Genomic DNA, 13,508 nt, shown 5'->3' on the forward strand with positions numbered 1-13,508 from the left:
TTATCAGTTGTTGTATCATATCAGTTGTATCATATCAGTTATCAGTTGTATCATATCAGTTATCAGTTGTTGTATTATATCAGTTGTTGTATTATATCAGTTATCAGTTGTATCATATCAGTTGTTGTATCATATCAGTTATCAGTTGTTGTATCATATCAGTTGTTGTATCATATCAGTTATCAGTTGTTGTATCATATCAGTTGTTGTATCATATCAATTGTTGTATCATATCAGTTGTTGTATCATATCAGTTGTTGTATCATATCAGTTATCAGTTGTTGTATTTACATTTACATTTAAGTCATTTAGCAGACGCTCTTATCCAGAGCGACTTACAAATTGGAAAGTTCATACATATTCATCCTGGTCCCCCCGTGGGAATTGAACCCTGGTCCCCCCGTGGGAATTGAACCCACAACCCTGGCGTTGCAAGCGCCATGCTCTACCAACTGAGCCACACGGGACCACAATTGTATCATTGTATCATATCAGTTGTTGTATTATATCAGTTGTTGTATTATATCAGTTGTTGTATCATATCAGTTGTTGTATCATATCAGTTATCAGTTGTATCATATCAGTTATTGTATCATATCAGTTGTATCATATCAGTTATCAGTTGTATCATATCAGTTATCAGTTGTTGTATCATATCAGTTGTATCATATCAGTTATCAGTTGTATCATATCAGTTATCAGTTGTTGTATTATATCAGTTGTTGTATTATATCAGTTATCAGTTGTATCATATCAGTTGTTGTATATCAGTTATCAGATCATATCAGTTATCAGTTGTTGTATTATATCAGTTGTTGTATCATATCAGTTGTATCATATCAGTTGTTGTATCATATCAGTTATCAGTTGTTGTATCATATCAGTTGTTGTATCATATCAGTTATCAGTTGTTGTATCATATCAGTTGTTGTATCATATCAGTTGTTGTATTATATCAGTTGTATCATATCAGTTGTTGTATCATATCAGTTGTTGTATCATATCAGTTGTTGTATCATATCAGTTATCAGTTGTTGTATTTACATTTACATTTAAGTCATTTAGCAGACGCTCTTATCCAGAGCGACTTACAAATTGGAAAGTTCATACATATTCATCCTGGTCCCCCCGTGGGAATTGAACCCTGGTCCCCCCGTGGGAATTGAACCCACAACCCTGGCGTTGCAAGCGCCATGCTCTACCAACTGAGCCACACGGGACCACAATTGTATCATTGTATCATATCAGTTGTTGTATTATATCAGTTGTTGTATCATATCAGTTGTTGTATCATATCAGTTGTATCATATCAGTTATCAGTTGTATCATATCAGTTATCAGTTGTTGTATCATATCAGTTGTTGTATCATATCAGTTATCAGTTGATGTATCATATCAGTTATTGTATTGTATCGTATTATTGTATTATGTTGTTGTATTGTTGTCTCTACCTTCTTGCCCTTTGTGCTGTTGTCTGTGCCCAATAATGTTTGTATCATGTGTTGTTGCTACCATGCTGTGTTGTTGTCTTAGGTCTTCTTCCGTCCCCGCAGGAGGTCTTTTGCCTTTTGGTAGGCCGTCATTGTAATTAAGAATTTGTTCTTAACTGACTTGCCTAGTTAAATAAAATAATTAGTTAAAATAAAATAATCAGTTATGTTATTGTATTATATCTGTTGTATCATATCCGTTATCCGTTATTGTATTTTATCAGTTATCCGTTGGTTGTATTATCCATTATCCATTGGTTGTATCATATCAGTTCAGTTGCTGTATCATATCAGTTCAGTTGTTGTATCATATCAGTTCAGTTGTTGTATCATATCAGTTCAGTTGTATCATATCAGTTCAGTTGTTGTATCATATCAGTTGTTGTATCATATCAGTTCAGTTGTTGTATCATATCAGTTCAGTTGCTGTATCATATCAGTTCAGTTGCTGTATCATATCAGTTCAGTTGTTGTATCATATCAGTTCAGTTGTATCATATCAGTTCAGTTATTGTATCATATCAGTTCAGTTGCTGTATCATATCAGTTCAGTTGCTGTATCATATCAGTTCAGTTGTTGTATCATATCAGTTCAGTTGTTGTATCATATCAGTTGTATCATATTAGTTCAGTTGTTGTATCATATCAATTCAGTTGTTGTATCATATCAATTCAGTTGTTGTATCATATCAATTCAGTTGTTGTATCATATCAGTTCAGTTGTTGTATCATATCAGTTCAGTTGTATCATATCAGTTGTATCATATCAGTTCAGTTCAGTTGAATCATATCAGTTCAGTTGTTGTATCATATCAGTTGCTGTATCATATCAGTTCAGTTGTTGTATCATATCAGTTCTGTTGTATCATATCAGTTGTATCATATCAGTTCAGTTGTTGTATCATATCAATTCATTTGTATCATATCAGTTGTATCATATCATATCAGTTGTATCATATCAGTTCAGCCGTTGTATCATATCAATTCAGTTGTATCATATCAATTCAGTTGTATCATATCAATTCAGTTGTTGTATCATATTATATCAGTTGTTGTATCATATCAGTTGTATCATATCAGTTGTTGTATCATATCAGTTCAGTTGTTGTATCATATCAGTTCAGTTGTTGTATCATATCAATTGTATCAGATCAGTTCAGTTGTCGCATTCTCTCAGTTGTCAGTTATTGTATCATATCAGTTGTCATATTATCAGTTATTGTATCATATCAGTTGTCATATTATCAGTTATTGTATCATATCAGTTCAGTTGTATTATATTTTTTAAATTTGTATTAGTCACATGCACTGAATACAACAGGTGTAGTAGACCTTAGTGAAATGCTTATTTACGAAAAAAATTAATAAGAAATTAAAGTAAAAAAGCAGCAGTAAAATAACAATAGCTAGACCGGTACCCTCCTGTATATAGTCTCCACATTGACTCTGTACTGTACCCCCCTGTATATAGTCTTTGTTAGGTTAGAGTCATTGTTAGGTTAGATTACTCGTTGGTTATTACTACATTGTCGGAACTAGAAGCACAAGCATTTCGCTACACTTGTATTAACATCTGCTAACCATGTGTATGTGACAAATACAATTTGATTTGATGTGGAGACTATATACAGGGGGGTACCGGTACATAGTCAATGTGGAGACTATTTACAGGGGGGTACCGGTACAGAGTCAGTGTGGAGACTATATACAGGGTGTACAGAGTCAATGTGCGGGGGCACCGTTTAGTCGAGGTAATTGATGTAATATGTACATGTAGGTAGAGTTATTAAAGTGACTATGCATAGATAATAACAGAGTGGAGCAGCAGTGTGAAAGAGGGGAAGGGGGGGCAATGCAGATAGTGTAGGTAGCCATTTGATTAGACGTTCAGGAGTCTTATGGCTTGGGGATAGAAGCTATTTAGAAGCCTCTTGGACCTAGACTTGGCTCTCCGGTACCGCTTGCCGTGCAGTGGCAGAGAGAACAGTCTATGACTAGGGTGGCTGGAGTCTTTGACCATTTTTAGGGCCTTCCTCTGACACCGCCTGATATAGGTCCTGGACGGCAGGAAGCTTTGCCCCAGTGATGTACTCGGCCGCACGCACTACCCTCTGTAGTTCCTTGCGGTCGGAGCCCGAGTAGTTGCCATACCAGGCAGTGATGCAACCAGTCAGGATGCTCTCAATGGTGCAGCTGTAGAACCTTTTGAGGATCTGAGGACCCATGCCAAATCTTTTCAGTTTCCTGAGGGGGAATAGGTTTTTTTGTGCCCTCTTCACGACTGTCTTGGTGTGCTTGGACCATGTTAGATTGTTTTTGATGTGGACACCAAAGAACTAGAAGCTCTCAAACAGACGTGAGTTCTAAGGGTCGGTAGTCATTTAGGCATGTTGCCTTAGTGTTCTTGGGCACAGGGACTATGGTGGTGTGATTAAAACATGTTGGTATTACAGACTCGGACAAGGAGACGTTGAAAATGTCAGTGAAGACACTTGCCAGTTGGTCAGCGCATGCTCGCAGTACATGTCCTGGTAATCCGTCTGGCCCTGCAGCCTTGTGAATGTTGCCCTGTTTAAAGTTCTTACTTACATCGGCTGCGGAGAGCGTGATCACAGTCTTCCGGAACAGCTTGTGCTCTCATGCATGTTTCAGTGTTATTTGCCTAGAAGCGAGCATAGAAGTAGTTTAGCTCGTCTGGTAGACTCATGTCACTGGGCAGCTCTCGGATGTGCTTTCTTTGTAGTCTGTAATGGTCTGTAAGCCCTGCCACATCCGACAAGCGTCAGAGCCGGTGTAGTATGATACGATCTTAGTTCCTATATTGATGCTTTGACTGTTTGATGGTTAGGAGGGCATAGCGTGATTTCTTAGACTCCCGCTCCTTGGAAGTGGCAGCTCTAGACTTTAGCTCAGTGCGAATGTTGCCTGTAATCCATGGCTTCTGGTTGGGGTATGTATGTACAGTCACTGTGGGAACGACGTCATTGATGCACTTATTGATGAAGCCAATGGCTGATTCTGCTCTAGCAAAACACTCCCGTAGCTTAGCATCTGCATCGTCTGACCACTTTTTTATGTTATTTATCAAGTCACTGGTGCTTCCTGCTTTAATTTTTGCTTGTAAGCAGGAATCAGAAGGATATAATTATGGTCAGATTTGCCAAATGGAGGGAGAGCTTTGTATGCGTCTCTATGTGTGGACTAAAAGTGGTCCAGAGTTTTTTACCCTCTGGTTGCACATTTAACATGCTGACAGAAATTTGATAAGACAGATTTAAGTTTCCTTGCATTAAAGTCCCCGGCCACTAGGAGCGCCGCCTCCGGGTGAGCAGTGTCCGGTTTGCTTATGGTGGAATACAGCTCATTGAGTGCGGTCTTAGTGCCAGTCTCGGTCTGTTGTGGTATGTAGACAGCTACGACAAATATAGATGAAAACTCTAGGTAGATAGAGTACCTCATAAGGTGTAGACCACACTACCTCAGGCAAGCATAACCTCGAGACTTCCTTAGATATCGTGCACCAGCTGTTATTTACAAAAATACATAGTCCGCCACCCCTTGTCTTACCAGATGCCGCTGTTCTATCCTGCTGATACAGCTGGCTGGTTATACGCTGTATGTTGATAATGTCTTCGTTCAGCCACGACTCCATAAAGCATAAGATATTAAAGTTTTGAATGTCCCGTTGGTAGATTAATCTTCCTCATAGGTCATCGATTTTATTTTTCAAAGATTGCACGTTTGCTAGCAGAACAGAAGGCAGTGGGGGTTTATTCGATCGCCTACAAATTCTCAGAAGGTAGCCTGCCCTCTGTCCCCTTCTCCGCCTTCTCTTCAAGCAAATGATGGGGATCTGGGCCATATCAGTTGCTGTATTATATCAGTTATCAGTTGCTGCAATATCAGTAATCAGTAGTTGTATTCTAGCCCACTGAATAATCCCCTCTAGTGTAGCCATGTGTATCACATTGTTCTGATGCGACTCCTGTACAGGTGCACTGGTGGTGCAGATAATGATGCAAAGATAATGGAGCTCATTGGAGACTGTGATTGGTCAGAGGAAGGCCAGGGCGTGGCTTACCTACATGCTGCTTCCTGGAGTCTCCAAGGGCTCACCTGGTGTCACTTGCCCCAGGGCAGAGATCGGTGACTGGAGTGAAGCTGACTGCACATTAGACCACAGCCATGCCAGAGCGACAAGACACGCCTCTGGTAAGTAACTATGTTAGCGACTGTAAGTGGATCACATCTTATGAGGCACTGTTGAACAGGTTGACCAAACTCTCCAACATGTCTGTTGATTTGTGGTCATTTATTTATTTATTTTTCATTTGAGTGTGCAGGCACTATTCTATATGTATGTCTGTGATAAAGTGTTCAGCTTTTAAGAATCACTTCCTGACATTTATTTGGTTCTTGGAAATATTATTTCACAACCTGTTACAGAGATGACAAATTGTACAGTCGGGGCCATAAGTTTTAAGAATGACACAAATATTAATTCCACAAAGTTTGCTGCTTCAGTGTCTTTAGATATTTTTGTCAGATGTTACTATGGAATACTGAAGTATAATTACAAAAATTTCATAAGTGTCAAAGGCTTTTATTGACAATTACATGAAGTTGATGCAGAGTCAATATTTGCAGTGTTGACCCTTCTTTTTCGAGACCTCTGCAATCCGCCCTGGCATGCTGTCTATTAACTTCTGGGCCACATCCTGACTGATGGCACCCCATTCTTGCATAATCAATGCTTGGAGTTTGTCAGAATTTGTGTGGTTTTACTTGTCCACCCACCTCGAGGATTGACCACAAATTCTCAATGGGATTAAGGTCTGGGGAGTTTCCTGGCCATGGACCCAAAATATTGATGTTTTGTTCCCCGAGCCACTTAGGTATCACTTTTGCCTTATGGCAAGGTGCTCCATCATGCTGGAAAATGCATTCTTCATCACCACACTGTTCCTGGATGGTTGGGAGAAGTTGGTACCATTCTTTATTCATGGCTGTGTTCTTAGTCAAAATTGTGAGTGACCCCACTCCCTTGGCTGAGAAGCAACCACACACATGAATGGTCTCAGGATGCTTTACTGTTGGCATGACACAGGACTGATGGTAGCGCTCACCTTGTCTTCTCCGGACAAGCTTTTTTCCAGATGCCCCAAATAATCGGAAAGGGGATTCATCAGAGAAAATGACTTTACCCCAGTCCAATCCCTGTACCCTTTGCAGAATATCAGTCTGTCCCTGATGTTTTTCCTGGAGAGAAGTGGCTTCTTTGCTGCCCTTCTTGACACCAGGTCATCCTCCAAAAGTCTTCGCCTCACTGTGCGTGCAGATGCACTCACACCTGCCTGCTGCCATACCTGAGCAAGCTCTGTACTGGTGGTGCCCTGATCCCGCAGCTGAATCAACTTTAGGAAGCGGTCCTGGCGCTTGCTGGACTTTCTTGGGCACCTTGAAGCCTTCTTCACAACAATTGAACCGCTCTCCTTGAAGTTCTTGATGATCCAATAAATGGTTGATTTAGGTGCAATCTTACTGGCAGCAATACCCTTGCCTGTGAAGCCCTTATTGTGCAAAGCAATGATGATGGCACATGTTTCCTTGCAGGTAACCATGATTGACAGAGGAAGAACAATGATTCCAAGCACCACCCTCCTTTTGAAGCTTCCAGTCTGTTATTCGAACTCAATCAGCATGACAGAGTGATCTCTAGCCTTGTCCTCGTCTGACATTATGCCAGCTGGTTCTTTTGTGGCAGGGCTGAAATGCAGTGGAAATGGTTTTTTTGGGACTCAGTTCATTTGCATTGCAAAGAGGGACTTTGCAATTAATTGCAATTCATCTGATCACTCTTCATAACATTCTGGAGTATATGCAAATTACCAATATACAAACTGAGGCAGCAGACTTTGAAAATTAATATTTGTGTCATTCTCAACTTTTGGCCACGACTGTATATTTTTAGTTTGGATGCATTACAGCATTCTTCTTTGTGATTTGTAGACATGTTGTAATCATATGATTCATGGTGTAATGTGGCTCTAGTCTAGTGGAATGTCACTACGGATATTATCTGTAGTTTATAATCATAGAATATAATCAAGTGCTATATTTACTTGTGAAAAGGTCTTGAAATGCCACTTGTAATATTGTTCCTGTGTTCAGGTCAGTGGACCCACTCTGATGGTAAACACATCTTACAGTGTGTGGCTTTCATTCCTGTTGGGGGGTTTAAATACAGTGATACTCAAATAGCTGTTGGACAAATTCAGGTTTAATTCAACATTTCCTGTGGGCCTTAATAACATAAATGACTAGTTTTAACAAAAGAAAAGTCAATACTCTACCTTACATTCCAAATAGGTTTCACTATAAAAGTGGTAGAACACTAGTGAGCTCATAGAAAATCAACATTAATTTGTAAACAAGTTATGACGTAGTGTGCATCATACTTCCTGAGACTGTAGAGTTGGTTGAAGTTACCTCGTCAAACTATTGGCCCGTGACCTCATTATTTGAGTGATAACGGCCCACTAATCTAGTGGAGCAGAAATCACAATACAGGAAGCAGGCACACTGACTCAAGCCTGCATGCCCCTATACTGAGGAGCATACCGTACACGTATACAAACAGGCACCCACGTATTCCCTCTCCATTCTCCCCTCCAAATGATAGCATTGGTCAATATTTTTGCCAACATATCCACTGGGCGGAGCTTCATAGAGCAGTTAGGATCATACATACCCTCTGAGGACAGCGACGCTGAAAGACAGCGACGCTGAAGGACAGTGACGCTGAAGGACAGTGACAGAGGAAGACTGGACCCCAGAATCAGGTTTGAGAAGCAGTGAAATAGTAGTTTATGACTAACTTTTATTTTATGAAAAGAGCACATTTGTTCTACTATCCCCCTCAATAAATGTAAATATATATGAATTATTAATGAATTATATTATATTATAAATTCCCCCTTATGGCGTTGCCCTGAGGCAACAAAAAACATTCTGGGGGCCTAAAATCTTCAACCAAAAAAAAAGGATGAAATATTTTTTGGGGGGTGAAAAACCTAAATGTGTGCAGTAGAGGATTAAATTAGTTGGGGGGGTTGGATCTTTTCCCATAACCTGCCTAAACGACTGGCCATGATCCAATATATTTTACTGAGTGGCCAGTGAGGCCAAATACGGTAATAAGCTGAAGCTTGTTGTTTTTGCTGTGCAGGCATGGGCCTCGAATCTCTTCCCATTTCTGATGATCATCTTTTATCAGGCATCCCAGGCAAATGAGCATTGTCAAGCAATGTTGACTCAAATGCAAATTCTTAATCGCTGCCACTAGGAGACAAATCTTTTATGGTTCTTCTTTTCCAGCAGTCTAATCTCATCTGACAGCCAACCCTCAGCTCAGTCTAGGGAAGAATATAGGTTAAATGCAGCAGTCTAATCTCATTTTACAGCCAACCCTCAGCCCTGAGGTGAGTGGCATCCATCGATTGAGAAGAAAAATAAAAGCCAACGTCTCCTTTCAGTTACATGGAGCAACTTTCCTGGTATTTAACTATGCAGCCAGAGGTTAACCTCTCCTCCTCTCCCTGTCCATCTAACTCCCTCTGATAACATCCCGTCTCATTTCATTCACATCCTTATAAGAGCTGTACTATTAAGGTACATAGTGCAGCAGATACATTTGCCTTTGATTATAGTTGGTTGTAATGTGTATTGATAAAGGGGTGATGACAGTGTGATATAGTTGGTAGTAATGTGTATTGATAAAGGGGTGATGACAGTGTGATATAGTTGGTAGTAATGTGTATTGATAAAGGGGTGATGACAGTGTGATGTAGTTGGTAGTAATGTGTATTGATAAAGGGGTGATGACAGTGTGATATAGTTGGTAGTAATGTGTATTGATAAAGGGGTGATGACAGTGTGATATAGTTGGTAGTAATGTGTATTGATAAAGGGGTGATGACAGTGTGATATAGTTGGTAGTAATGTGTATTGATAAAGGGGTGATGACAGTGTGATATAGTTGGTAGTAATGTGTATTGATAAAGGGGTGATGACAGTGTGATATAGTTGGTAGTAATGTGTATTGATAAAGGGGTGATGACAGTGTGATGTAGTTGGTAGTAATGTGTATTGATAAAGGGGTGATGACAGTGTGATATAGTTGGTAGTAATGTGTATTGATAAAGGGGTGATGACAGTGTGATATAGTTGGTAGTAATGTGTATTGATAAAGGGGTGATGACAGTGTGATATAGTTGGTAGTAATGTGTATTGATAAAGGGGTGATGACAGTGGGTTTATTCAGGTCTCTTGAATACATAAGCAGGGAAGATCATATGAAAATATCTCCAAGGAAACATGTTTGACATTACTTCTTGGGGAACTTATGCATGTTTTTATATGAGTTGTTAAACATTCATGCTTAGCTTTCTAGCTAGCACTCACTAATTTGTTTTTTTAAACACATGTACATGCTAGCTAGTATGTGATCCGACTGCTCTTTGTTCATTTGTTGTGATTGGTCACTTGTTTGCATATTTATTTAATTGTTAAACAAATATAGGGTGAGGCAACTTGAGCTCAGAGCCCCCCCCCCCCGCGCCTCTCATGGGGCGTCCTACACCTGTGTCTAGCTTTCATTCTACAGAGAGATTGTGGTTCACTATGACGACAGAACCCAGGAAGCTTTTTGCATGCAAAGAAAAAATGAAAAGGCTAACTATATATGCTTTACATATAGGTCTAAGCTCTTGGAGATGCCTCACACCTGTCATCAGCAGCAGAGTGACTGGTGAATGATTCTGGGTTAGATTTACCTGGCTGTGGGGTAAAGGTCATGTTGTGCACTATGGGTGCTGTGTCTATAGGGGGCGCTGCCGCTGCAGAGACGATGCCCACGATGCGGGGGATGTACTGGAGTGGTCACGGGAGCAAAGGTAGGAGTGGTTTGTGCTGGTCATGGTGGATTGTGAATGACTGGACTGTAAATACTGTATGTGACTTAGAATGTATAATGTGTCTATGTGCTGTGGCAGTGCTCCGTTGGCCTGCCTTTGCTACTCTCAGCTGGACGAGGGGACAAGGAGGGGTCACTGGGCAACAGGACGAGTGGGGAACATGGACTTCACTGACACCAGTAGGACAAGGGGAAAGGTAACACTGTTACACCCAATTGGAAATTGTTCTGTACCTCCACCCATATTGGTCCTAAGAGACAGTTCAGTGATCAAACTGATGGGTATATACGGTATTAATACATAGATGGTCTTTCATCCTTTTCGTTCCATTATAATGACAACCGTTACAGTGCAGACCAAACTATTGCCAATAAAAGCCTGCTGGTCCACATGTGTTATATACTTAGTCTCCCCTACAGGCAGACCAACTGTCACTATCATGCACTGGACACAGGAGGGGGGAAAAGGTGAAATCATGAAGGGAATTCGATCAGTGGGTGGGCAATGACACGCCCTTGGGACAGATTTAATGAATCATTTTGATGGTAAAATTGTATGCCTTGGGGTGACAATATAGACCATCGTTTTCTGGAGGAAAGTGCACTACTCGGGGCAGAATTCATTCAACACTACTGCAGGTACAGACTATAATATTGACAACCAAAATGAACTGCTGTGAAAAAGTGACTATAGACAACCATATAATATACCACTGTGTACTAGACTAGTTTATTCGTTTCTTCATTAAACATCTAGACTTAGTGTATAAAGAGATTTCTTTACTTCATATCTATATTTATAAGGAGTGCCACCATTTTGACTAATAGTATGTCAAGGTAGCCTATCGGTGCTGTATGGCCAATCCTTGAGGCTTGCGAACCTTTAATGATCTTGCAAATCTCCCATCCTCCCACTGCGTAATTTATATGCGCATCGCATTCACTATTCTCTTAAGTAAATGCATTTCCATAGTCACGCTTAGTCGTTACTCTCAAAACAATTAGGTTATACTTCTACTAAACCAGACCAAATCTGATACATTTCATTGCGGTTTGTGTATTCATTAGTCTATTTGATATGTCAACTTTTAAATTGCCCTGTTAATCTATACCGGCAGACATAGGTTAGATACAATGTGTTGCACTTCTAAACGTATTTATTTTTAATACCTTTATAAAGCAAATACGTCAGGTGTAAGTCAAATAGTGTGCACCTGCCATTAACGGTTGGCCATCTTCATAGCCTGATATTATTGAAAAGCGAAAGCACTTGGAGTCAATGTAGAATTTGATAATGAATGACAATCATTTGTTTAAGTCTTGATTGCGTGTTACATTGTTTGGTTTATTACTAAACAGCTGTCTTAGGTGTTAAGCACAAGTCAAAACTTCCTCAATACGCTGTTAAGGCAGTCAGTGGGCAGTCATCGGTCTCATATCGGAAATATGCGTCCATGCTATAGAATGGATTAGTTGATTTGCATATCGACAGTGACGGTAATAGCATCTGCATCTGTGTGGAACTATGAGCAGTAAATTAGAGCTTATGGGGTTAGTATATCTACCAACGAGACAGATCTCATAAGTCATTCATAGTAGGGCTAGTCTAGAGGTCTACTGCTGCTACAGTTTGCCTAGGCACTCCAATTTGATGTGCTGTCAAATGGAACGAGTGTTGCTCTTATTGTTTCTGTAGTGTGTGAGGGGTGTGCGTGGCAGGTGGTGTCCCCGTTCACCTCGTTAGCCATTTGAGGGCTCACTAATTCAATAAAATAAGCAGAAAGTCAAAATGTAAACTACATTGTTTTAATAGTTTCCCCAGATACCATTTAAACAATCGCAGAACTTAATTGAATTAAAACATAAGTTATTTGAAATAAAATAATTTAAATACAGTAAGACATTGTTAGTTTGGCAAAAAACCTAGGCCAACATGTGGGTTAAATCTTTTGGCCAATGGAAAATATTTGAAAAAAAGGCAGATGACCTATGTAGCAAATTAGGCTAAAGTATCATTTGAGGGCTCACTAATGCAATAAAGTGAGCAGAAAGTAAACAAAATGGACACTAAATTGTTTGTCTTTCACAGATACCATTTAAAACAATCTCAGACACGTAATAAATTAACACAAGTTGAATTATTCTTTAAATACATTGTTACTTTGGCAAAAACATAGGTTGGCTTACTCCATCTTTTTTCTGTCCGAGATGGAAAATATTAACTGCAAAAGCCGCAGATGGTAGCATTTGTCGGCGTGGTTAAGCGAACGGTTCCCCCTTTGCGTGGCGTTCAAGGGGAATTGAGAACTGTGCTGGGGGCAAGTCATCTCAGACGTTGATCTTCTCCTCGGGAACAAATCTGCAGAGAAGAAGTGCAGAACGGTTAGCCGTCAATTCATATTAGTCAATAATACAAGATCAACGTTATGTAGTCGGCAAGTCATTAAAACAAGTCGCTCATTAAGGAGTTTGTGTTAGTGGCTACAACTCATTCAGGGCAGGTGGGGCAGCGGAGCCTCACCTGTTTTGTTTAAAAAAAAAAAAAGAAACTACAGGGAGAGCTAGAGGGTTCATGCCCCCTCGGGTGTTGCCATAGTTACATTAGAAATTCCAATCCAATAAGCCTCAAGGTCATCGGCCATAAACATTACACAAGTTGGAAATTGCAATTTCAACAATGAGTGGTTTGGAAGGAGTCAGAGTTGCAAAGCAATCCCTAAAGATGTTTACTTCCCTTGCCATCTAGTTGGTGGAGGGTGTGGGGTCCAAGTTTAATGAGGACAGAGGGCGCTGTTTTCACTTTGGGGGAAAATTGTGCCCGATTTAAACGGCCTCGTACTCAATTCTTGCTTGTACAATATGCATATTATTATTACTATTGGCTAGAAAACTCTAGTTTCTAAAACCGTTTGAATTATATCTGTGAGTAAAACAGAACTCATTTTGCAGCAAACGTCCTGACAGGAAGTGGAAAATCTGAAATCGATGCTCTGTTCTAGGCCCTGCCTATAAATGTCCTTGATATTTATTAGTATACATTCACT

The 13,508-nt window shown here is 40.0% G+C and overlaps 1 protein-coding gene across 1 annotated transcript in view; it reads left to right on the forward strand.

Annotated features, from left to right (window-relative positions):
* Nucleotides 1-5,517: 5,517 nt before the first annotated feature.
* LOC120040198 (transient receptor potential cation channel subfamily M member 5-like) overlaps nucleotides 5,518-13,508 on the forward strand; it is a gene marked incomplete at its 3' end in the record, with an annotated part of 47,632 nt that continues 39,641 nt past the window's right edge. Inside the window, 3 exon segments of the mRNA XM_038985442.1 lie at nucleotides 5,518-5,636; nucleotides 10,376-10,444; nucleotides 10,544-10,661. Coding sequence (XP_038841370.1) covers nucleotides 5,518-5,636; nucleotides 10,376-10,444; nucleotides 10,544-10,661 — 306 coding nt within the window.

The sequence above is a fragment of the Salvelinus namaycush genome, unplaced genomic scaffold (genome assembly GCF_016432855.1).
Source record: "Salvelinus namaycush isolate Seneca unplaced genomic scaffold, SaNama_1.0 Scaffold335, whole genome shotgun sequence".
Lineage (NCBI taxonomy): Eukaryota > Metazoa > Chordata > Actinopteri > Salmoniformes > Salmonidae > Salvelinus > Salvelinus namaycush.